This window comes from Meriones unguiculatus, chromosome 3 (genome assembly GCF_030254825.1).
Source record: "Meriones unguiculatus strain TT.TT164.6M chromosome 3, Bangor_MerUng_6.1, whole genome shotgun sequence".
In the NCBI taxonomy this organism is placed as follows: Eukaryota; Metazoa; Chordata; class Mammalia; order Rodentia; family Muridae; genus Meriones; species Meriones unguiculatus.
Window position 1 is genome coordinate 90,411,678 of NC_083351.1, and position 25,896 is coordinate 90,437,573.

A 25,896-nucleotide genomic window follows, 5' to 3' on the forward strand; every position below is an offset into this window, starting at 1 on the left:
GATTTCCAGTCCTCACACCTGAGGAGTCTCACACAACAGTCTCACACAACAGTCTCACACAACAGATCCTTTAGACTCCAGGTCTAAAGGATCCAAAGCCTCTTCTGGCTTTTGCAGGCACATGCACACATGCGCATGCACACACACAAATTTAAAAAAATTAAATCTTTATAAGTTCTCTACCCTTCAGTTGATAATGATTAGGTGGTTTCCAAATTGGAGCTCTTATTAATAATGTTGTCATTGTGTATGTATTCAGGTGTGTGTTTCAAGTCTGCTTATATGTGTCTCATTGTCTTGTAGTCACATATGTTTTCATTTCTGATTCCTTCTCTCTGTTTCTACTGAATTTCTAAATCTTCTAAATCTAGTCTCCAGCATGTCTCCATGAAGTAGAAGGCCATGCGGAAAATTTGAGGTTTACTTTTTGGAGGAATTGCACTGCACTTTTCTCCAGTGCTCCCACCACTTTATGTCCCCAGCAACAATCCATGCAAGTCCATCTCTCTACATCCTCACTAATATGTGCTTTTCTTCCCCTTGGAAAGGAGAGTCATTCCCAAGGGATCCCCTAACCACGCTGGCTAGGGAGACCAGCAATATTGGCAAGCTGTGGGTTTGACTGAGATACCCTATTTCAATAAGTAAGGTGCAAGAGGAACTGTTATCCAAAATAATCAATAAAGATTCAGGGGGCAGATAATGAGTTAAAAACCTACTAGCTCAGAGAGGCAGAGAAAGCACCCAGCTGACCCTCCCTACTTAGCTCACGACCCAGAAGGAAAAGGCCAAAAGCCCAAAGCTCAAAGCCCCTTCTTCACACTGTCTTATTAAATACCTTTCTCTCAAAGTCCCTCCTTTCTGTTAATCCTGGTCAGTTGATTACTTGCTCTGTCTCTTGACCTAGGATTAACTTTATTTAGCTTTTGTTTACAGAAAAGGTCTTGGATTAAAAGTGTGTGCTAGAACTGGGCTACTCCACAATAGAAACACATTTTTACAGTTTACAATCTTAGGGTTCACAATGGAATCAAATATCCTGCAACAAGGAGTTGAAAATAATTCCTGACATCAACCTTGGACCTTCACGCACACATGAAAATGGGGAAAAATAAAATGCTAAATTATCCTAGAAAATGTGCCAGGCTGTCACATATGGCTTTCGTTTCCATATTCCTTACAGCTAATGCTACTGAACACCTATCTTTTCATGTGTTTTTATCCAGTTATGAACCTGAAATAGTTGGGCTTTTATTGAATTTCATGTATTCTAAATACCGACCTATCAAAGATAAGATCTTCAAATCGTTTTCTTCTACTCTAGGGTTGTCTTTAGATTTCTTCATAGATTCTTTTGATGACTAGATCCTAAATTTGATGAAGTGTGACATGCTTGTGTATTTGATATCATATTTACAAAGTTATCACCTTCCTACAGTTTTGGTCTCTAAAATCAATCAGTAGTAGCAACCAAGTCTCTTTGGAGAAATAGCTAATGCTAAGACCAGTCCAGAAAATGTACAAGATCTGCCAGGAGATCTTATTTTACTTACAGAAGTATGGGAATGCTAACATGCGTGTGCATGCATGCATGCACACACACACACACACACACACACACACACACACAGCCTTCATTATGTGAAAAAGCTCCTGTGTCTAAAGCTGCAGTGACATGAGCAACAGAATGAATACTGTAGGCCAGGACTGCATTCACAGTATAAAGTAAATGCTTCCGTCTACTGTGTAACAAGTCACTGAAAACATTGGTAGGAAAGAAGGGACTCCTAAGCTGCTTTCTGTAACAGCTGGAATCTTGTTCCTCAGCTGGTAGTGCTGTCTGGGCAGTCTTTGGAGACTTTAGGAGAGGGAATAGACAGAGGATAGCTATCTTCATCACTGCCTGACTTGTTTTGCTCTCTACTTCTTGGTCCACCATGATGAGAACAGCCTCCATCCCCAGACTCCCAACATGATCTGAAGGATTCACCATGCCTTCCTTGCCTCAGTGGCCTGAATGCTTCCGACACAAGACACCAAAATAAATCTTTGCCCATTAAGTTGCTTGTGTCCGGTATTGTGGGTACAGCAATGCAAAGGTAACTAAAGCCTATGGATTTACCCATCCATAACATCATCTGACCTTTCTTTGCACAATGTTCCAAGGTTCATCTGTGCTGTAGTGTGTAGCAACACTTGTTCTTTTTCTGCCTCCAAAAACCAAGCTGCTGCTGTACCACACTTTATTTATCCATCACCCAGTTAACAAGCATTTGGGTTGCTCCTACCTTTTAGTTATTGTGAATAGCACCTCTGAGAATAATACAAGTTTTCGTTTAAATACCTGTTTTCAATTTTGGCTAAAAAATACAAGCATTAATCCAAAGAAGGAAATGACCAGCTATTTTAAAATCTCTAGCCATTTGACAATTATTTACTGAAAACCTATCAGCTGCCTGAATGGCAAGCCCAGAAATTACATTGAGACACAAATCACTTTCGATTTCTTTGCACAGAGAAGTATAACAGTAAAACTCAGACCTTTTAACACATGTATTTAATTATTCCTTTTACGTGTGACATGAAGTGAAAACTACTTGAGAGACAAGGGAACCAGCAGGCAGCGGTGCAGTTATGGAGAAGGGCAACGAGGGAAGAGAACAATTTAAAACAAAGTGTAATGACACATATATGTACACACTCACATATATAAACACACATATGTGCCACAAGAACCATTACTTTATCTGCTAACTTGCAAAATTAATTTTCAGGACAGGACAGAGAGATGGCTCAGAGAGTAAAGGCACTTGGCAGTTTGGAGCCCCAGAAGCCAGGCCTTAACTGAATGTCTCAAAGAACAACCACTCTCTAAACCTCACCCTGTCCACGCCCGCACTCGTCAACTCATCACCGCGGGTCTCGGTTGTTTCTTTGCGCTTGAACGGGCTGGTTTGGTCTCCAGCCCCGGGCACCCCAGTCGTAGTTCAAGTCTCTCCAAGCTTCTTGACTGCTGAGCTCCCTTCAATGGAAGGCAGCTGAGAACGCGTCCTCTCCTCTAGGCACTTTCCCTCAGTCTACAGCTCTCCCCCAGATACGCAGGCGCCCGAAGGGCTAGCGACTAGGTCACCTCGGGAAAGCGCGGCAGTGCGCCACCCGGCTCCCGATAGACGCACTAGCGCGAGCGAACAGGCGCAGCCTCCCTGCTGTTTCTCGTGGTAGCTCCGCCCCTGCCCCACATTGCCACGCCCACAGGCCTTGGGGGGAGGGGCAAGCCTGGATGACGTCACAGAAACCGGCCGCCCATTGGGTCTTCGTGCGCGCCGGGTCCGGAGGGCGTGTTCGCTGGCGCTGATTGGCTGGGGCGCGCCGGCGGGGAGGAGCCGACCGCGGGGCCGGGAGTGCGGCGGCGGCGGCGGCGGCAGCATGGGTCCTCGCCCGCGGCTTCGCTGAGTCTCCCTGGCCTGGGCTGCCCGCGGCGCCCGCAGCGGCGGCGTCATGAAGGGGGCCCTGGGGAGCCCGGTAGCCGCCGCGGGCGCCGCGATGCAGGAGACGTTCGGCTGCGTCGTGGCCAACCGCTTCCATCAGCTGCTGGACGACGAGTCGGACCCGTTCGACATCCTGCGCGAGGCCGAGCACCGGCGCCAGCTGCAGCGCAAGCGACGCGACGAGGCGACGGCGGCCAGCGGGGCCGGGCACCGGGGCGGCAGGAGCCCGGCCTTGGCCTCAGGACACAGGCCCGGCGCGGCCGGCCGCAGGGAGTCGCAGAAGGAGCGCAAAAGCCTCGCGGCGTCTGGCGCACAGCAGCCGGACAGTCCCGGGGGCCCGCAGCCTCCAGGTACGCCGTGGGCGCCGAGGTCATCCCTCCCGCCGCTAGGCTCGTGTCGCGCGGCCCAGTCCCGCGTGGACAAAATCGAGCTGGGTGTCCTGATGGGCGCAGGGCCCGGGGTCACTGTTCCGGGGGCCACCCTCCAGGATATATACATGTGGCTCTCGGAGTCACACTTCCGGGGATCACCCTCGGGAACCACTCCTGCTGGATCATGACCCTCCAGGGCCACCCTCCTGGGGTGGTCACTTTCCCGGGTCACCCTGTCACAGTGGGGAGGGGCCAGTGTCTCACTCCCAGTGGGTTCATCCCATTTGGGGGAGTATGAGCAAGAGCCGTGAATGTTCATGGACAGAGGCCCCTTGGTCACTCTCCCGAAGTCCCTATCCACGAGGAGGGGTCGGGAGTCACTGCCAGGGGGGGAGGGGGGCTGTCCTGTCTCTCTGGACCGGTTCCGGGTCGAGGGGAGAGTGGGCCGATCTGGAGGTTCCGGGTGACTCTTTAGGAGTCACCCACCTGGCAGTCCTGGTTCGGTGGAGGAACCGGAGACTGACAACTTGAGGGTTGTGGGGCTGGGATTCCCACCTCTGCAGCTGGCTGCATCCTTCATCCTCCCCGCCGGCCTCTGCGGGATTCTGCTCCTTAGGCGACGCACTGTTGAAACCTTCAGGGATCCCAGACTCTGGGCCTCGAGATTCAGAGAGGCCTGGGCATCCTCCGGTGTGGGAGCCGGGATGGCATACCTGAGCAAGGGGGTGGGACGGGCCTGGGGTCCTGGCTCTTCCGCCTTAGCCCTTAGCTCCGTCTCCATCTTGCAGCTTCCAGGTGTTAGCTGGCATCGACTGCAGGCAGAACAAATAGTGTAGGCGGGGCATGTAACTTGTGATCGATTCGATACTGTTTTTTGTAGAAGCAGTTTTAACCTTCGCAAGCGGAATGCTCAAGTTAGCCTTTCTGGTTAGTAGCCGGACCAGCCCTCCGCTGGGGTGGCTGTCACCTGAGCTGCGGCAAGGCTTTTGCAGCCAAGCTCTCGCCACCTGAGCACCCTGTTTTCCCATAATAAGGTTATGGCCCTAAGGCTGGCAAGAACGGGTATTGAGATTAGAGTGTAGTTTCACCACGGAGTAGGAAGGTGTTCATGTGGGCATTATTGTCTTGTTCTTGTTTGAGAAAAACTGTCCATTCTGATTCTGGCTTTACGTTTAAGGCTTTTTGGCTGGTACAGCTAGGTAATTTTACCTTACATGTGAAGTTCATTTGAGACACTGCTTGAGATTCAGAAAATCATTAACGAAGATTGGATACTTCAGTGAACTTAGGACTCCTTTTAAAATGGAAATGCACCATAATGTACATTTGGTATTGTGTTCCTCTTAAATGTATTTAGAAAAATGAGAGCAAAAGAATTGAGAAAGGTTATTTTTTATATTTACTTTTTTATCAAGTGAAAATACACTAGCCTTTGAGAGGGTTCCACTTACTGTTGTTAAAATGTTGGTTTTTCTTTTTTCTTCTTCCTTTTTTTTTTTTTGAACTTTTATTTGTTTTGTGTTTTGAGACAGGATTTCTCTGTGTAACAGTCCTGGCTGTCTTGGAGCTCTTCTTTGTAGACCAGTCTAGCTTGGAATTCACAGAGATCTGCCTGGCTTATCTCCTGAGTGCTGAGATTAAAGGCATGCACCGCCATGCCTGCCTGAAATGTTGATTTTTTTTTTAGCCTTTTTTAAATTAAAGATATTTTTGTTATGACCACTCCAGGGTTTCATTCATGTTGAGCAAGTGATCTACTACTGAGCTTGAACCCCCAAGCTCTTGTTAGAGAAATTTCAAACAATCTCAAAAATGTATGAAGTTAGCAGAAGGTTAGTTTTGTTATGATTAACATCATGCATTTGTATTCATATATTTATGTAATGAAAGCACAGTGTGGGGCTGGAGAGATAGATCACTCAGAAAATGTCTTGAAAACATGAAGATCTGAGTTCTGTCCCTGCCTAAATCCATGAGCCCCAGCTCCAAGAGAGACCTGGTTCTAAACAGTCAGGTGGGTTATTCCGAGGTGCACACCAGGGTTTCCCTCTGGCTTCTGGACCCACATGTCCACCTGCACACACATACAAGCACGCCCACTTGGAGTACTGTAAACCAGCACACTGAGAACTTTCTTTTTCAGTTCACAGTTCAGGCATTCTAGTTTTTGAGACCTAGTTGATATTAGAATGGACATTTTGTAACAAGAATTTTTTTCAAGTGTGTATGATTTCCATGTCTGTAGCTCCTGTTCTAAATGGACTACAAAGAGTGAATCTATAGGTGTTGTTAGCTATAACTGACATGAAAGACCATGCTTTTCTAAAGTCACAAGAAATTAAACTTTGAATGTCCCAAGTGTAGGCATTCATGCATAGGGTAGACAAATACCATGCACATTTGATGTTTAATAGAAACAGTTACCCATCTCAAAATGATGTGGAAGTCATTATTTTTTTCCCATGGAAATATATATTTGTTGAGCCTTTGTCTGTCTAATGATAACCCTTGGATGAGCCTTGCCCAAGAATAAATTCATTCTTGAATCATCACTTTCATTTTTGTTTTCCTAGACTTTCAGGGTTATGGTGAATAAGCCACCATTCAGCTTTGTTTTATAGGAAATCGTACTATAAATTTTGCTGTATTTTGTTTACTCTCTGGGCTTTAATTTAGAGAAGTGGTCAGACCATATGATCTAGATCTTTATTGGAAAGGGCTGGGAAATGCAGCAGCTGTGCTGCCTACTCCAAGCTGCTGAGCCAGCACAGAGAAGGAAGCTAGGTCCAGTTGCATCTTGATCTCCTAGAACCAGGTGGTAGGAGAACAAAAATATGTTCCTGAGAACTTTGTTTTGGGGGTTTAGAAAAATGTAATGTGGGCTGGAGAGATGGCTCAGTAGTTAAGAGCACTGACTGCTCTTCCAGAGGTCCTGAGTTCAATTCCCAGCACCCACATGGCAGCTCACAACTGTCTGTAACTCCAGGATCTGGCACCCTCAAATAGACATACATGCAGGCTAAACACCAGTGCACATAAAATAAAAATAAAGAAATTTAAAAAGAAAAAAAAGTAATGTTTACAAGGACACATAATTATGATTAATCTTATTTGTCTCAGTTTACACAGGAGCCTTGAGATTTCACTTAATTGATATAATTAGAAATAAGAGGAAGAAGTGAAAGCAAGCACTTAAGCAAGTCTGTAGCTGATAGAGATACATAGTTAAAAACTGTAAGTTAGAAGTAGGAAATCAGAAGCTGATTAAAACAATAGTTCCTTCTTGAAAAGAAAGGCTGTTTTTAAAATGTGTTTACATGTTTGCTCGGGTGTGTATATATGTACAATGTATACGCACAGAGTACCCACAGAGGCCGGAGGAGGGCGGCAGGGTCCCAGAACTGAAGTTACTGATGGCTGTGAGCTGCCGTTCGGCTGCTGGCATGAACTCAGGTCCTCAGCAAGGGGAGCAGGTGTGCTTGGCTGCTGAGCCATTGCTTTAGCCCCAGTAGTACTTTTTAAAATATGTTTTTATTTTATGTATCCGAGTGTTTGCCTGAATGTATGTATGTGTACCACATGACTGCCTGATGCCTGTGGAGGCCAGAAGAGGGCTTCAGAGTTACTGGAATTGGAGTTATAGACAGTTATGACAGTTACTGGAGTTGTGACAGGTCTGTTGTGGGGGCACTGGGACTCGAACCCTGGTCCTCTGTATGAGGAGCCAGTCCTTAAAGGCGGAGGCATTTCTCCAGCCCCAGTAGTTCTTTCTATATTGAGGAAAAGTAGGAATGAGTGCTGGTGACCAGGGTGTCCTGGAGAGACCATTTTAAATTTTCAGCTTGTTGATTTTCATATTGGCAATTTATCCCTTATATTTCAAACACCTCTTCCAATTTTTGATTAAAATTTTTGAGAATTCTATATTTACGTAATTTCTTCTTTTTCTTCCGTGCCTCTACCCCCTCTGAGATTCATGGCTTCTATGTTATTGTTATGTGCATGTGCGAGCACACACACACACACACACACACACCCTACTAAATCCATTTACTGTTGTTCAAGTGCACATGTATTTCAGGCTGGCCATGTAGGCGTGAATCAAGGGGGCTTGTCCCTGGGGAGGTCATTGGTTGCCTATAGTTCTGCATCTAAGAGTGGCTTTGTGAGCTTTCCCCATCCACGCTGGCATATCAGCTGGCGTCACTGCAACTCTTGTAGATTTTGTGGACACAGCTTTTCTATCACGACTAGAAAATACTGTCTTGCAGCAGAAACCCTGGTCCTCTGGCTTACCATCTTTTCACCTCTTCTGTAATAGTCCCTTATCCTTAGACGTAGGGGTCATCTCTTCCAGTTTTGTGTGTGTTTGTGTATGTGTGTGGTGCATGTGTGTGTGCGCACAGTTGTGCATATGGAAGCGAGAAGTCAATGTTGGGAATCTTCTGTCACTGTTGACTTTATTTTCTTGAGATAGGATCTTTAAAAGAATTTTCATTTTTATTTTATGTGCATTGCTGTTTTGCTTGTATATATGTCTGTATGAGGGTGCCAGAACCCCTTCAAACTGGAGGTACAGACAGTTGTGAGCTGCCATGTGGTTGCTGGGAATTGAACCCAGGACCTCTGGGCCCCTAGAGACATGGTCTTTCAATAGACCCAGAACTCACCATGTATCTAGACTAGGTGGCCAAGGATTTTCTCCCTCCTCACTGCTGGTGTTGCAGGCATGCTTTGACACTTTTGGCTTCCCTGTAGGTTCCGGGATCAGATCTCATGTCCTCACACCTGCACATCATGCACCCTGCCTACTGGGCCATCTCTCTAGCACCTAATTTTGATTTCTTGGTAATATAAATTTTTTAACAATAAAAGCTCTATTTATGGTATCTTTCAATGTTCTAAGCATACCACAAACTTAGGCTGTGAACTCACTGAGTAATACATATTGTATTTAAGTATTTTTAGTCATGGGACATTGAAAACATTAGGCTTCTAGGCCTGATGATGTCATACATATTTAATCCCAGCAAGAGGAGGCAGGTAGATTTCTTGTGAATTTGAGGCCAACCTGGTCTACATAGGGAGTTCCAGGCCAGCAGTGTTACACAGCGAAACCCTAAGACTGAGCTTAGGTTTGTGGTCTAGTTTATCACACTCAAAAACTATTTCACATGAAGAGCTACACAGTTTTATATTAGTGATATCTAATATATATATAATATATTAGTGATATCATGGGCATGAGTTTTACTTCAAAATAAGAATTGATAACATATACAAGTGCTAGACTTCAAAGAATAGATAGGAAATACTGTGAAAAACATGCCTGTATTTACTAAGAGTGTGTATATGCCTATATATATATACATACATATATGTTGTCTATGAGAAGAATTTAACAGTTAAAATGTACCTATTTGAAAAAAAATCAAGCCTTTTATAGCTACACAATGCGAAGAATAATTTCTGCTAAGAAAACAGACATTAGAAGTTAGTTGCACATAGTATTTTGGGGGACCATAAGAAATGGTGAAACTCTGCACAATATATTACAGTTAGAGACAGCTTAAAACTCATGAGTTTAAAAAGCTAAGCATAAAAAGCAGAGGACAGGGCCAGGAGGGGTTGGCACCTGCCTCTAATCTCAGCAGTCAGGAGGCAGAGGCAGGTGGATCTCTGTGTTCACGACCAGCCTGGTCTACATAGGCAGTTCTGGACAGCCAGGGCTATGCAGGGAAACCCTGTCATGAAAAACAAAAAAACAACAACAAAGTAGAGAACAGAAAAAAAATGGAGAGGTGGAAGGGAAAGCAGTAGCCTCCGCCCCGGCTGGACTTTGTCATTCTCAGAGACCAATAAAGACACCCTATGTGAGTAATGGCTGCCTCTTAAATGGGTTAGTGAATATGTCACATATACAAATGCTATCAAAAATCAGGAAGAGCTAATAATCATGTGCGTCTCTGTGAAAAGCAAGCAAGCTCCTTTATGTCAGGACACCCTAGGTGTCCTTGATTTGCTTTTGCAGCCGGGGTTCTTTTCTGTTTTGTTTTTATTTGCTTTTGGTTTTTCAAGACAAGTTTCTCTGTGTAGTCCTGGCTGTCCTAGAAGTCACTAAAAGATCCATCTGCCTCTACCTCCTGAGTGCTGGAATGAAAGGCCTGGGCCACCAAGCCTGGCTGCAGCTGGGATCCTAAAACTGTAGTCTGAAGAACAGGTTTTATCTGTCCAGTAAAATATACCTAACCAAGCCACACAGGCACTGAAAAAAAAAAAGAAAAGAAAAAGTAAACTGGCCAGGAATGGTGGCACACTGAGGCAAGATCTGTCTGAGGCTGGCCTCGGCTCCATAGTAACACTCTGGAAGTGTGGAGTTTGTATGTGTTAACCCTGTTATTTTTAGGACTTTACCGTGAAGTTCTGTTGATAATTAGCAGACAAGGGCAGCGGCAGGCAGTAACCGTTTCTCTCTGAAACCCCAGCTTTCCCAGCTTTCCAGTGGCTTTGATTTCTGGTAGAAAAACCATGTCTGTCTTGCACCGTGCTGCTGTGGACGCTGTGTTGAGCATTTTTTTTTTTTTTTTTTTTTTTTTTTTTTTTTTTTTTTTGATCCTCCTGACAGGCCAGAAGCGGATTCCAAGGAGAGGGGAGCAGCAAGGATGGAATGACAACCGGGGGACAGACGTGGTGCTCGACAGAGCAGAGCGAAGGTCCTGCAGGGAATGTGGGCCCTATGACACTGAGAGACAGGCAGGCGCCACAGCGGAGAAGCTCACAGAGGGAAAGTACGTAGCGTAGACCTCCACTAAGGGGCGGGGCCCAGGGTTCCAGTCACTGCTAGGCTTCGTGCCATGTCTGTGGTAGCAATCCTTCAGAGAATGCGCCAAGGTAAGTTACAGATCATGTGCTCTTCCAGGCCTGTGCCCCCGTGTGAGCGCCCGCAAATCCCTGTCTCTGCTGTTTCAGGTGCCCCGCCTTTGGCAGCCGCTCTGGGGACTGGCCTTGGTTGTGAGACTTGAAATCTGTCTGTACAGGGCGTAGAACAGTGCCAAGTACCGGCACTCAGGGTTAGCCATTAGTTTAGTCACGGCACTGTGCTTTCTGATAGGCTACAACCGTGGCTGCCTTCCAGTTTGTTTTAAGTCCATTTCCCCACTTTTCATTATACCCATCTTTTTTCCTAGACCAGTTGACAGGTTTGATCGAGACAGACCACTGAGAGGACGTGGAGGCCCCAGAGGAGGCCTGAGGAGCAGAGGCAGAGGTGGCCCCGGGAATAGAGCTTTTGACTACTTTGACCAAAGAGGGAAGCGAGATTTTGAAAGATACAGTAGCAACAATAAAGTGTAAGCTCCTTTGCCTGTGATTTTGTGTCTGTGGATGACTAACTTCAAAAGCACGCACACAGTCTGTCATTCGTTGGAGCAGGGCAGGGTTTTATTGTTTGTTTGTTTATAATTTATTTATTTTCCTTTTTTATGCGCACTGGTGTTTTACCTGCATGTACATCTGTGTGACAGTGTCAAACCTTGGAGTTATAGACAGTTGTGAGCTGCCATGTGGGTGGCTGGGACTTGAACACCGGTCCTTTGGAAGAGCCGTCAGTGCTCTTAACCACTGAGCCATCTCTCCAGCCCCAGGATTTTATTTTTTATTAAAGATTTACCTAAAAAAAAACTTACTTAAAAAAAGTGTGTATCTGTGTGATGCACATATGTGATACACATATCTACATGATGCACGTATGTGGGTAATTACGAGGGTGCATGGTGAGTGCAGTGCCTACAGAAGCCAGAAGATGGCATCATCTTCTGAGCCCCCTGGGGCTCCCGTTACAGTTAACCGCTGTCTGATGTGAGTCCCAGAAATTAGGCTCAGGGTCTCCGTAAGAGCGCTGTGCGCCCCCCGAGCCTTCCCTGCAGACTCGGGAGCCCGACTGGTAAGGGGCAGCCTCCACCTCAGCTGAGCATGAGTATTCGTTGTCCTGAAGAAACAGGACCTAAAATGTGTTTTCTCGGCTTTGACTAGACAAGGGCATTGGTAAGCATGACGGATTGTGTGATGAATGTTCCTGCTGCTTTTCAGTGACACAGAGCCACCTGCACCCATGGAAGAGACCTTGATGATGGAGGAGTGCCAGGGCGCCACAGATGAGGAGTCTCCAGCCAAGTAGGGAGCTGCATCTTTGCCTATGGGTTATCTCTTGTAACAGTTCTTACCCCTCCCCCACCGTTCCCCCGAGACAGGGTTTCTCTGTGTAGCCCTTGATATCCTGGACTCGCTTTTGTAGACCAGGCTGGCCTCGAACTCACAGAAATCCACTTGCCTCTGCCTCCCAAGTGCTGGGATTAAAAGGTGTGTGCCACATGACCCCCATAATGATTCTTAATGGTCTATCATCTCTCTCTTAAGATTGGATATTATGTTTATGGGCACAAAATTGTCAGGGGGAGGTGTAGTGAATGTGGGGGTGCTTATGTGGAGGCCAGAGCAGGATACCAGGTTCCTTCCTTTACGGTTCTATACCTTATTGCTCTGAGACAGGATCCCTCACAAGATGAGCGCTCACGGTCTCTGCTAAGCTGGCCAGCCATTGAACTCCTAGGATCCTGTTAGAGTTATTTTCATAAAATTGTGTTTGTTTCTCACACAAATAATTGAGGCTCTCTTGTATTTGTTTAATAATAAGCTTCACAACACAATCACTGAACAGTTATTACCCTATTCTTAACCCTCTAATAGCTCCTCCCAGCCTACATCCCAGAAATGCTAGCACTTGGTAGCTTTTCTGCTCCAGCTACTCTCTTCTGCTGTCTCCTGGACCTCTCCTGTGGCTTAATCCTCTCCTCTCCTTCATCTCTCATCCTCCTCCCCTGACTGGCAGGAAGTCCAGCACTGTTTTCTTCCCTGCTTAGCGATTTGCTGTAGGCTGCTTTTTTTGGCATATCAGGGGACAATAGAGCAGTGTTTATACAACATTGAGACAGGAGGTCCTCAGGACAAGGACTGCAACCAGATATGGGGGTGGGGAGAGGTGTTAGAGAAATCAGCATTTGAATTGCACAATAATCTTATGTCTACACTATCTCCACTCATCAGTGCTGGGATTCATAGGTGTACCCAGCCAAGCCTGGTTGTTTACATGCCTATTGGGCATTCACACTCTGTTCCGTATGATTGCAGTGCAAGTACTCTCAAAAGAGACAGAGTCTCTATGCAGCTCCAGCTGTCCTGTAACTCTCAATATGTAGACCAGGCTGGCCTTGAACTCACAGAGCTCCACTTGCCTCTGCCTCCCTAGTGCTGGGATGAAAGGTGTGTACCTCCATACCCAGCTGGAGCATGCATTCTTAACTCACTAAGCCACCTTCCTAGCCCTAAAAACCCTAGCTTAGTGTTTTAAAAGCTAAATCCTTTTTAAAATCATACAAGGTGGATCTTGTTTAGTTGTTAATGGATAATGATCAAACTAAGTAATCCGAATTTTTTTTTGTTTTGTTTTTTAATGAGTATATTAAATTTAGGTAGTGTCCTCTGCCCCTTACCTCTTCTGTCTTGCTCTTGTCCCCTTTATTCTATCTTTCTTTTTTTTTTTTTTTTTTTTTTCATAAGACTGAATCTCTCGTCTGTATCTAACACATAAGCTGTAAGCCAAGCCTCCTTTCCCAGTGAATGAGCCAGGGTTCCTCCCAGAATGAAAGCTCACTATCTTAGCTAAGCTGGCTAGCCAGTGAGCTCCTAGGATTTTCCTATGCCCTGGCTTTGTCTCTTAACTCTTCCTTCAGCCTTCTACTTGTCTACAGCTAAGCAAGTCACAAGGCAGATGTTTGGGACTCTCTGAGGGCTTGTTGTTTGGCTTGCTTTTACTTTATCATTACTATGGGTGTATGTGCACTGTGTATGCCTGTGGAGGTCAGGGGACAACTTTCAACTTCACGGGGGTTCCAGGAATCAATCTCAGGTCCTCTCGTAGGCTTGTGTAACAAGCCCCTTTCCTGTCTCACTGAGTATCTGTAACATCTTGATTGTTAAGTTTCTGAGGTTAGCCGTCAGCACTGTCTAGCATCACTGTTTCTTCAAAACCTTAACAGTACTTTCCCACATCATTGCCACACCTCACAGAATTCCGAGGCCTAAGATGGGAGGCTGATGGTCTTCCCATTCTCAAAGACATAACCTGTCCGCCTCTCCTGACTGCCTCTTTTCCTCCCACCTCTTCCATTTTGGTGACCATTTCTACTGACTTCCTCACGCCCTCACACTGTGTTCATTTCTTCCTCCCCACCTCTGGTCTTCTGGACATTTTAAGTGTGTGTGGTCTCACACCGAAGTCTGCTCTTATCCCTGCCTTCTCTCACTTGTTCTCTTAACTCTGGGCTGCCTGTTGTCGGTGCCCTCGGCTACTTCCCCGATGCCAGGCTTGACAGCTGCTTCAATCTGGACTGTGTTGATTTGAGGTCAGCTCTCTAGCTCACTGTGCTCTGGTTTCCCTCTGCCTTGAACATCTTCTTTGCAACTCATTAGGGTTTTGCCTCAGGCCTCTCCTCTTCCTCAGTCTTCATGTGATCTTATGTACCCTGCTGCTTAAATTGTGTACGTATTGACACCAGAATACGGATCACTGCCTTCATCCCTCGGGTCTGTGCTCCGCATCCCAATTTCTTCTCAAGCTCAGCAGACAACTGCTGGCTTTCCCACAAACTTCTGGGCCTCAGCAGGTGTCTGTGTGACCTGGAACAGCATTGTCACCTCTCAGCTTCCTCAAACAGAAGCTTAAGAGTATCTCTTGGAAGTCTGGATTTCAGTCCTCTACTCCCAAATCCAGGCCTTTCTTCTGGCCCTGTTTCCTGTCTCTGTCACCAGCACAGCACGAACTTCTGACATCTGTCACTGCAGCCCCTGAGGGCCTCTGCATCCCATCTTACCAGAGTGGCTCTCCCCTGGCGTTCTGAGTGTCACATTCTCCGACCCTTCTGACCTCTCCACTGGCTTCCTACTTCTTGTCCGCTTTTATCCTGATGTGCACAGTCCCCAGTGTCCTGGCCCTGGAGGACCCTCAAGTTTGACCACTCTTGTGCCTTCCTGAGATTCATTTTGTGGCCCTTGCTTCATGTTTCTGAACGTACCTTATCCTCACCCCACTGGCAGTCAGAAGCTTGCTTCCCTGTTCACTGAATTCTTGCTCTTCCCCCTGCTGCTGATTCTCCCTTACTTGCCCTTTACCAGAGCAGACTAAGACAGTTTGGTTCAGTCCAGTTAATTAATCTGCCGGCCTTTGTGAAGTCGGGATAATCAGCTGCCTGCACCGTGGAGTTGAGAGGATGGTGTTTTGTGCACAGCTCCATTCATATCCACAAGTGGGAGAAGGGGAGGGGCACCTAGAGTGGAGCTCAGAACTTGGTTGCTATGTAAATATATGCCAGTGTCATCTCTGCTTTTACAAGAGTGACAGTGGTGACTGACAGCTGTGACAGTTGTGAAGTTACTGCTCAGAACAACTAAGAATGTGTTTTTAACATAGAAGTCAGTTAATGTGCCTATTAGACAGTGTGTTAACTAAAGAAATAGATGCATTAATTTCTGTGAGCTGGGAAAGTGAAGATGTCAGAATCTTCAGGGAGGGCTCCTATTCCTGCTGCCCTATCAGACTTCAAAGTCATAGAATTCTCCAAAAGCAACTGTGTCGTCTTTGATGGTTTGAAGATTCCACTCTTTGAGGAAACGCTCTGCCACCTCAGCTGATTAGGTTGGTGTGGCGGCTTTCCTCGTTCAGCAACAATGGACCTTTGGTTCACTTCTTAGGCTTGGACTTCTTGGAGCTTAGAGTCCTGTTCGCCAGTGTTTTAGTGGACAACTGAAAGCACATCCCTATCTTCCAGGTTAGCATGTTTACTGGCGCGTGACCCTTTGCCCCCGTTTCACGGCAGTGGCTGAAGTGTCCTCATCACAGCTTTGTGGCACTTGAGGGTGTCGGCCACACTGACTTGTTGTCTCTGAGCTTGCCTCGTCTGAAGAGCTCAGTAAATGAAGTCTTACACAGAGGAAGATGACTCATTGGCTTATTTCACTTACCAGCATGTTTCCAAATTCCTGTCGTGTTATGACCTACACTAATACTTTATACTAATGCTTTGTTAAATATTTTATTTACTTATGTATACAATATAATTATGTATATAATTATAATATACAATTATTATATATTATGTACAATCATATATATAAATAATACACAATATAATTGTATATTATAATAAAATACAATATAATTATGTATACATAGTATTATGTTTAATTATGTATCTGCATATACACCTGCACACCAGAAGACACTAGATCTTATTATAGATAGTTGTGAGCTACCATGTGGTTGCTGGGAATTGAACTCAGGACCTCTGGAAGAGCAGGCAGTGCTCTTAACCTCTGAGCCATTTCTCCAGCCCCCTACTTTATAGTTTTTAAAAATTTTGCTTCTGTTTGTTGGTTTCTATTTGAGGCTATGCCGCTGTGAACATTCAAGTGTGTGTTCTGATATGGATGCATGTTCTTGTTTCGCTCAGGTGTGAGATTACTGGACCATATATAAACTCTGTCAGAAAAAAAAATTGTCTTTGAGACAAGATCTCTATGCAGGCTGACTTGGAATTTGCTATGTAGTCCCATCTGCCCTGGAGCTTGATATGTGGACCAAGCTGGCCTCAAACTCACAGAAGTCCACCTGCCTCTGCCTCCCTAGTACTGGGATCAAAGGTGTGCGCCACCACACCTGACTCTGTAAAAACTGGAGACCCCCCAGACTGTTTTCTAGAGTGACACTCAACATTCCCCTAGCAGTATATCTGGGTTCTAATTTTTGTCATTCTTGTCAACACTTATCAAGTGCCTTTAAAAACACCTTTTTCCCTTAAAAAAAAAAAGCATTTTCCCTTAAAAAAAACATTTTCTTGTATGTATGAGTACTTTGCCTTCATGTATGTATGTATACCTGGTGCCTGTGGTGTCAGGAAAAGAGCACTGGATTCCTCTGAACCAAAGCTACAGCTGGTTGTAAGCCACCAAGTGGATGCTAAGACCCAAACCCAAGTCTTCTGCAAGAGCAGCAAGTGCTTAACCAATGAACCATCTCTCCTGCGCCTAAACGCATTATTGATGCTAGCTGTCATATTGGGTGTGGAATGATGTGACCCCTTGTGGTTTGAGCCACATTTCTCTGAGGACTAATGACAATGGACATTTGAAGTTTTGAAACTGCACATGTATGTCCATGTGTTACCTGCAGAAGCCAAAGGGCACAAGATCCCCTGGAGCTGGTGGTCGAGATGCTCTGGGTACTTGGACTCGGGTCCCGTGCTTGCTCCTGTGAGCCTCACCCCAGCCTGCTTTAAACTGTTACCAAGGATTCGAGGCCCTGAGCCTCACCCACAGCACTACAAAAAAAGTCTATGATCAAATCCTCATGCAAAACCATGAGCCATAGAATCAAAACATGAAAACAATATCAGATAAATATGGAAATAAGTATGAAAATGAGGTCCACAAAAAATTATCCTTGTAACATCATCAAAAACAGTTTTAGCATGATGAGGAAGAGGGTTTGGCGCATAGGTCTGGAGAGAGTTTGAAACGAGACTCTTGTGATTTTAGGACCAACTAAAGGGGATATTTATAAAAGTGTGCATTTGTGACCCACTGTTTTAAGACTTCTGTCCTATGTGTCCACAGCGTCTCTTATTTTCTTCCACAGTTATTGTCCATCTGACTTCAGGAAAGGTAGTTCAGTGTGCTGACATCATTTTAGACTACTGTGAAGCACAGAATGTGTCTTGAGTTTACAGTGAAGACAAAGATGGTACAGAGCTCAAGCTGAGATTCCAAGGGTTTCAGGTTGTTTTTTTTTTTTCTTTCTTTTTGAGGCAGGGTTTCTCTGTGTTGCCTTGGGTATCCTGGACTTGCTTTGTAGACCAGGCTGGCCTCGAACTCACAAAGATCCGCCTGCCTCTGCCTCTCCAAATACTGGGATTATAGAGTTATGCCAGCACCCAGTTTGAGGTTACTTTTAATCTTATTTACATTTCTGATTTATTGCTACAAAAGTATGCCTTCCCCCTCCCTAAAGGACACATTTGGTCCCACCAGCTAAACAAAGTTTCTGTCTTATGATTATGTATCTTTATAGAGTTCCTGAGTTGGAGGTAGAAGAGGAAAATCAAGTCCAAGAGATGACCTTAGATGAGTGGAAAAACCTTCAAGAACAAACCAGACCAAAGCCTGAGTTCAATATCCGGAAACCAGAGTCCACAGTTCCTTCCAAGGCGGTGGTCATTCACAAGTCCAGATACAAAGACGATGTAAGCCCTCTTTCTCAGGGGAATCTGTACCTGTCTCAGGGGGCGAGAAAATAGGGCCTTGCCACTTGGCATCCTTGTTCCCTCTCCTCCCCCAAAGGCATTTGTGTGTGAGTTGTACATGTGGCGGTTGGAGGAGAACCTGTGGTTCTTAGGAGTAGAACTGAAGTTGTCAGGCTTGGTGCCCATGTAGGCATCTTGCTGGCCTGCCACTGGGTATTCTTGTTTTTGTTCAAGCATCATCAAGGATGACAGAAAGGAACAGAATTTGGTATGTGGACAGCAGATTACTGCACATTCTCTGCCAGCTTTGGAAGTTTGGTCTCTTAGAGAGGCAAAGAGGAGACTTTCAACCATTACTCTGTATTTTGATAGTTAGAATGCAATCCTCTCAGCAGTCCTCTGAGGTTCTTTTGTTTTAGACAAAGTCTTTGAACTTACATTCTGTGATCCCTGTGCTGCTCCCTCTGCCCAGCTCTGGAAACCGCAGCAACGCTCCTGGGTTGCTGGTGGCCAGGTCAGGCGCCACTTGCTCATGTGCCCATCACGCTCCACGTAAGTTTTTGAGACAAGATCTCAATGAACCTGGGACTCAGCAATTCAGCTAGACTAAGCTCCAGAAACCCTGTCTCTGCCTCCATGGTGTCGCGGTTACAGATGTGCACTACCACAGTGAGCTTGTTACATGAGGTGTTGGTCCTCACACGGGGCAGCACTTCACCAGTGGCTACACTTCTTCAGACTAGCATCTTTGCACCAGAGGCCGGAATAGAGACTTCCAGGGCAAACATCAGTCTGTGATGACAGGACTCACCGTTTAGTTCCATCCTCTTCTTGGTTTGTTTGTTTGTTTGTTTTTTAATATTTTATTTATTTATTATTTATACAGTATTTGACCTTGCATATATGCCTGCATGCCAGAAGAGGGCACCAGATCTCATTTTAGATGGTTATGAGCCACCATGTGATTGCTGGGAATTGAACTCAGGACCTTTGGAAGTACAGCCAGTGTTCTTAATCTCTGAGCCATCTCTCCAGCCCCCACCCTCTTGTTACTGAGCTTAAAGGAACACTGAAGCACCCAGGTGTAGAATTTAGAATTCCTGTTGCTCAGTCATAGCACTTAACAGTACAGATGATTGTGGTGAGCAAAACTGTCTTCTCTGCTGGATACTACTCCTTGGCTTCCAGTCAGAAGTTCAGAATGTGGTGTGGTTTTGTCTGTCCTCCTAGTAGGTCTCCAGTGCTCTTACAAAATGCCTGAGACCACGTCTAGTGTGAAAAGCTTTGGTTCAGCCTCAGGTTGTGTGGCTTTGGGCCTATCATATCAATATGCAAACAAGTGGCAGAAACCCATATTTGCTTGCCAGACTGTGGCCAAAAAATAAACAGATGGATGGATGGATGCCCTATCCAGGACACAAGCTAATGACCCACTTTCTCTTGCCTGCCAAGACCTCCATAGGTCTTCATTCATGGGTCCTTTGAAGTCGTCATAGCAGTCTTCCTGTACACATTGGTCTTGTTCCTTGAATGCTTTATTTAGAGGGCTGCTGACAGCCTGGGTGCTCAGTTCAAGCTCTAAGACACTTTACTAATATGGTTTGGGATGTTCTACCGGAGACAGTGTTTATAGACATGGGAGACCACAGCTAGCTAAGTGGACACCATGTGTCTTCTTTGGGTGGTTCTTTTCTATTCTGGCATTAGAAATAAAGTGTCCTGTAAAACCACTGTGCTGTCAAGCTGGGAACCAGATAAAAATAGACACATCAGGTTCTTCTTCCCTGGCGCCAGAGCCAGAATCCAACAGAGGTTGGAATATCTGAGGCAACCAAGTCGCTGGGTTACTGAGCTTGATTAGTATGGTTTCAATAAAGTAAATGTCTTTATTAATCTTGTGGCATTGCAGAATTTAGCCAGGGATTTTTCTTAAAGGATGAGATACCCACCCCCAAGACTAGGTTTCTCTGTGTAGCCTTGGCTGTCCTGGAACTCACTATATAGACCAGACTGGCCTTGAACTCCTGAGTGTTGGGATTAAAGACATGCACCACCACTGTCAGGCTACGAGCCATATCTTGGGGTTGCTAATTTACTTTGGTGACATAAGAGATCCTCAAAAATGTATTGTTTGTGTGTAAAGTTCAACCTAAAGCAACTCAGCAGTGAGCACTTTGGCCAGGATTAGAAGCTAGAAGCCCAGCCTCAGACTGGATACGTATGGGGTAGCCTTGGATCTCAAGGCTTTTTCTAGACCGTGATACCCCAAGCTGAGCAGGCAGTTCATTGTTTTGCCGCTTACTGCCTTGCTATGTCCCAGCTGCTCTTTCCTTCCCCATTGCTTCAGGATCCATTTACCTCAGTCTTCTGCTTTTAATTAATTGGAAGGGGCCGTGGGTTTTTGATCCTGTAGTCAGGAAATGTTTCTATTTTCTGGACAATTGACAGGACTGTTTAGCTCTCGCCTGCTTTTGTGCATGTGTGGGAATGAGTGTGTGCGTGTATGTGTAGACGCACTTGCACACGTGAGGATGTGTGCGCAGACCAATGGTTGAAGCTGACGATCTTCCTCAGTCAGTCCCCACCCTCTACTTTTTCTTCTTTTTAACAGGGTCTCTCTGAACTTGGAGCTTGCCAATTTGGCTAGACTACCTGGCCAGTGAGCTCTAGACCTTTCTGTCTTCACCTCTGCAATTCTCAGATTACAGAGGTGTACTATGGGTTGTCAGGATCTGAACTCGGGTCCTCACACTTGCACAAACAGTGCATTAGGGACTGACATGTTTCCCAACCCATCCTGTTTTCACTTCTGAAGGTTTATCTGTGCTTATGAGTTGAAGCTATAAGACCTATTTATTGTAATTTCCTTTTAATCAAAGGAAGAACTTTAAAGAATTTTACATCCACAAACAGTGTTACTTAAACATTACTTGTCTAAGTAATGTTTATGAGCTAATAAAACAAAAGATAGAAATTAAAACTTCAACAAAACACACTTGAAATTTGTGTCAATAACCTGCTCAGCCTGGGAGTTTTATTTTTTTGGAGACAGGGTCTCACTATGTAGCTCTGGTTGTCTAGAAATTCAGTTTTTTAGACCAGGATGACCTCAAACTTAGAGATCTATCTGCTTCTGTCTCCTGAATGTTGGGACTAAGACTACCTAGGATCTCATTGGGACTAAGACTACCTAGGATCTCATGTAGTTGGAAGGCTGAAGGCAAGAGGATCACCAAAGTTTGAGGCCAGCCTGAGGTACAGTTTTGCTTTATTAGACCAGCCAAGGTGCCCAGAGCCGGGACATACCCAGAGTCTTCCTATGTTAAAAATGCTCATTGCTAGGATCCTGGGTCTGCATAAATGGCAGTGCTCGTCTAAGCTTGTGACTGTTTCAGATGGTAAAGGATGAAGCTCATGTCTTCCGGAAAGCCGCCAATGACATCACATCCCAGTTGGAGATTAACTTTGGCAACCTCCCTCGCCCTGGACGGGGAACCAGAGGCAGTACTCGGGGGGGCCGAGGAAGGACCAGAAGAGCAGAGAACTATGGCCCCCGACCAGAAGTGGTGGTAAGTCCTGATGGCTTGCTGAAGGAGAGGGTGGTTGCTCTGGGCTACAGTGGTATGATCTGGAGCAGTTTGGAACGGTGCCACTGAGGTCAGTCCTGGCCCCAATGACTGAGTTCATATAACATATAATCCCTGGGCTGGTAGTGGAATCGGGCTGCTGGACAGCTTCTCATTAACCATCCTCCTGCCCGCTGTTGAGCAACTGCAGTCTTCCATCCAGCTGCCCCACCTCACATCCTCCTGTCCCTTTGCTTAGCCACAGCAAAGCCACACCCCAGGGCCTTGCCTCTGTGCCTTTCTTTTTCCCACCTTCTGAGCCTCTTTTGCACCTTCATCATGACACCCCTTCTAGAAAAATCCTGCTGTGTGACTGCATTTGCCTGTCGGTGTTGGCTTCCGAGCATGTGCAGGAAGCCTCATAGCTGATCCCTGTCCTGGTGGTCTCAGAAACTGTTCTTTTGCCATCCACCCACCTCCCCCATACCAGGAATAAGGGTCTGTAGCTTGTTAACACAAAGCCACTGGGAGCAGCAATTGTCCACTCCTTTTGAGCAACCCTGGCAGCCCACTATAAACCTTGGGTATCTGTATGTATATGCATGTATGTACCACATATGTGCCCGGTGTCTTCGGAGGCTAGAAAAGTTACAGATGGCTGTGAGCTGCCACATGAGTGCTGGGAATCTGTGTTCTTAACCACGAGCCAACTCTCCAGCCCCAAACAGCTATTTATTGGGCCAAAGTAAGAGCACTAGCAGTGGCTGCTCTTCTAGAGTTCCAATACCCCACACCCACATGGTGGCTCACACAGACATACATACAGGCAAAACACTAATGCACATTAATCTTTTTTTTTTCAGACCCAAGATGTCGCTCCCAACCCGGATGACCCTGAAGACTTCCCCGCCCTGGCCTAACAGCCACTCCCCCGCAGCAGAGCAGCACTATGAAGAGACTTTCCTTGCCGCGAGAAGAGTCAGACTCTAAGAACAATAGATGTTGCTTTTCCCGTGTCGTGTGAACTTGTTGCACTTTCTTGCTCTGTTGGGATGTGGAGTGCAGGTTCCCGTGAGTTCACACACTTTCCATGACTTTTGTAAGGAATGATGTTTAAAAAATGTGTAACAACTCCACCAGAGTAAAATGAATTAGGAAATAGAACTGCTGGGCATGGTGGCACATGCCTTTAGAACTAGCACTTGGGAGGCCTTTATAACTAGCACTTGGGAGGCAGAGGCAGGTGATCTCTGTGAGTTCAAGGCCAGCCTGGTCTACAGAGTGAGTCAAAGTCCATTATTTGAGGACACATGGAGAACTGGAGCCCTTCACCTAAAGCAGCCTAGTCCTCATACCACGCCTGTAACCATTCCGTTCTGTTAACATCGCACACCAGTGACAACCACTCATGAAGCAGAGGATGTAGTGGCTTTCAGTGGTGACTAAACTACCTCGTGGTCTGTATTTGCGCACACCCTCATGTAGTGTGTGTGTGTGCGCGCCTAGTGTTCAAGTGGTTGTAAGTATATTATTTAATTCGCTAATCAAACAAAAAGGCTTCCTGTGTATTTTTTTTTCCCCCTGAGAAATGGTGTCAGAATTCAGCACTGTACTCTGAGCAGACGGACTTGTAGCTAAATCCCATTTGCCCATTTGCCAACTAGGAACATGGGCAGGTCCCTCCCCTGGGCTGTACCTGAGGTTCCTGTGGCACTTGGCCACCTCTGGTGGAGGGTTAGGGTTAGGGGCCACCTCAGAGGCTCACCCCCTTACCTGGAATCCCACCCCAAACAGGGCCAAGCCACCCATCCACTTGTTTAAGAGTCATTGTGTGTGGGAGGGTCCAGAAGGGGCTAGACAGCTGCAGAGATGGGGAGGGAGGCTGGCCTGTTGTCCTCACGGTTGGACCCTGCTCCCAAGGCCCAGGGCTCCTCGCATTTGGTCTGTGAATGGTGTGAATGAAAGGTGGCACTCCCTCTGAATCGTGTATGAAAACTGAACCCTAGACACATTACTGCCAAGGGTGTTTGCTTTGAGTGACCTCCTGCTCCTATGTTTATTAAATGAACGAGCACAAAGGTATGTGAACTGACTGCCTCATTCCTTTCCCTGGGGGCTGGCACACGACCTGTGAGTTCTGTGTTCTGACTAGAGAAACCTGTATGGATTTGAGGGGAGGGGGAGGGCTGTGCCATGAAGTCACTCTGCCTCCCTTGGCTTTGAAGGCTGGCAAAGCAGGTCCTCTTAAGAACACTCCCTTTTGAGTTGTGACTGACACGGAAAAGCTTGAAGCAAGGCTATATTGAGTCACTGTCAGACAGCAGGCAGCGGGCTTTTGCACAGGGCCCACTTTACTGACCTGATAGGGAAAATGGATATAGTTTTTGCTTGTGGTCTGGGCCACAGCCTGAGTGTTCCAGAAGACAGAAGGACAAAAGTCAAGGGCAGAGAAGGCCATTAGCAAGCTCATTCTGCATGGATGGACCCCCCCCCCCAAAAAAAAAGGACCTAAGCTCAAAGTTTCCTGCCAGTCTCCTACACGTGTCAGGGGTGGGCACCTCAGCCCACCTTCTGGCTGGTAACCACATCAAAGAAACCTAAGTCTTTGTGGGAGGCCAGGCAGGGGTGGTCTGCCTGTGTTACCTCTGAGCTGAGGGCCCACGGTCTGTCAGACATGGCCTGCTAAAGGAATTCTTGTTGCCCAGCTGACATGATCATGAGCCATGCCAACATGTCTAGATAGGAAAGCATGGCTGGCTATTTCCTGTGTCTCCAGATGGATGATGACTTGAGGCACGTGTGACCCCGGGGGCTTGGCTGGGTCAGGGCTTCAGCAGGTCTGGACACTTGGCCGGGCTAGGCTGTAAAGTAGCTACAGCCTAACATCTTTGCTGTTCCCAGGCAGGCCAGGCGCACGCTGTCCCGCTGTTCCTCAGTTCCTTGTGGGGTGTGAGCAAGGCTAGAGCATCCAGACCCTGCCTCAAGGTGGGGCGCAAATGCTGTCCACTGCAGGCTTACCATGCAGTGCCGAGAAGAGGCAAGGTCTGCCCATGTTTCTCTTGCTGCCTCCCACCCAACTTCCTACCAGGGTCCGGTCTTCTCCCACTGGGCCCAAGGCCACTCAGGTAGCCTGGGACAAATTTGAGGGGACCACAGCTTTGAATGCTTGACTGAGCACTGTCTTATAGTCATCTATGCTTATATGGTAAAGGAAAGGATTAAGAAAATTAAAAGGGGGCTGGAGAGATGGCCCAGAGGTTAAGAGCACCATCTGCTTTTCCAGAGGTCCTGAGTTCAATTCCCAGCAACCACATGGGAGGCTCCCAACCATCTATAATGAGATCTGGTGCCCTCTTCTGACATGTAGGTATATATGCAGACAGAAGACTGTATACATACTAAATAAATAAATCTTAAGGTCTACCTGAAATCATCCTTACATAAAGATGAAAGTGCAGAACTGATAACCAAAGCCCTCCACAGCCTTCCATTTCCCTTCGGGCCACCTCCCCTCTGTAAAGCACCATATCCTGACCCATCAGAACTGCAACTGAAAGGAAACGGTGCAAGCCAGACCCCACAGGCACGGGTGCCCCCACGGAGCTCCAGTTGTACCTTTCTCAGGTACCTGGGCTTCTTTGAAGTCTGAAGAATGGCCCTTCCGCCTGTGGCAGGTGTGTAGGGGTCTTGATGGAGGACATCTGCCCTGTTGCTGCCTGGCCACCCACAGGCAGGTAGCCAGAAATGAGAAGACAAGGCAGATAAAAGACCTGGCCCTGAGCCAAGTCCTAGAGACAAAGGGCCATATGTACCTCCTTGGGACAGAGGAATCCCTGGAGTATATGTGGTATGCTTTGGTTTTAGCCATCCCAAGGGCCACTACCAGAGAGGACCTGAGGTAGACTAAGGCCAAGCTCTGCTCCCCACAGCCCTGAGGGTGGCTCCTGCGGCTGCTGCCCCAGCCATCTCTCTGTCTCCTCCTGTTCCAGAACTTTTGCTCGGGACACAAGGCTTGGTACACAAGGCTTGGTAACAGAAATGTCCCTACCCCTGTGAGGCTGGCAGGTCCACTCAAGAGGGCAGAGGGACAGATGCCTCCAGAGCACTTTCCAGGAATGCC

The 25,896-nt window shown here is 46.5% G+C and overlaps 1 protein-coding gene across 3 annotated transcripts; it reads left to right on the forward strand.

The window, feature by feature from the left end:
- Positions 1-2,552: 2,552 nt before the first annotated feature.
- On the forward strand, positions 2,553-23,858 carry Habp4 (hyaluronan binding protein 4). 3 transcript variants are annotated; one of them, XM_021649086.2, is made up of 7 exons: positions 2,553-3,838; positions 10,485-10,647; positions 11,047-11,208; positions 11,948-12,031; positions 18,039-18,210; positions 21,606-21,779; positions 22,640-23,858. In XM_021649086.2, exons 1-7 carry the CDS (start codon positions 3,499-3,501, stop codon positions 22,694-22,696), a joined length of 1,152 nt encoding a protein of 383 aa, XP_021504761.1. In that variant the 5' UTR covers positions 2,553-3,498; the 3' UTR covers positions 22,697-23,858. The 3 variants fall into 3 exon arrangements, with proteins under 3 accessions (XP_021504761.1, XP_021504762.1, XP_060236324.1); XM_021649087.2 differs by having other exon boundaries at positions 10,485-10,572; XM_060380341.1 differs by lacking the exon at positions 11,047-11,208.
- Positions 23,859-25,896: the final 2,038 nt, after the last annotated feature.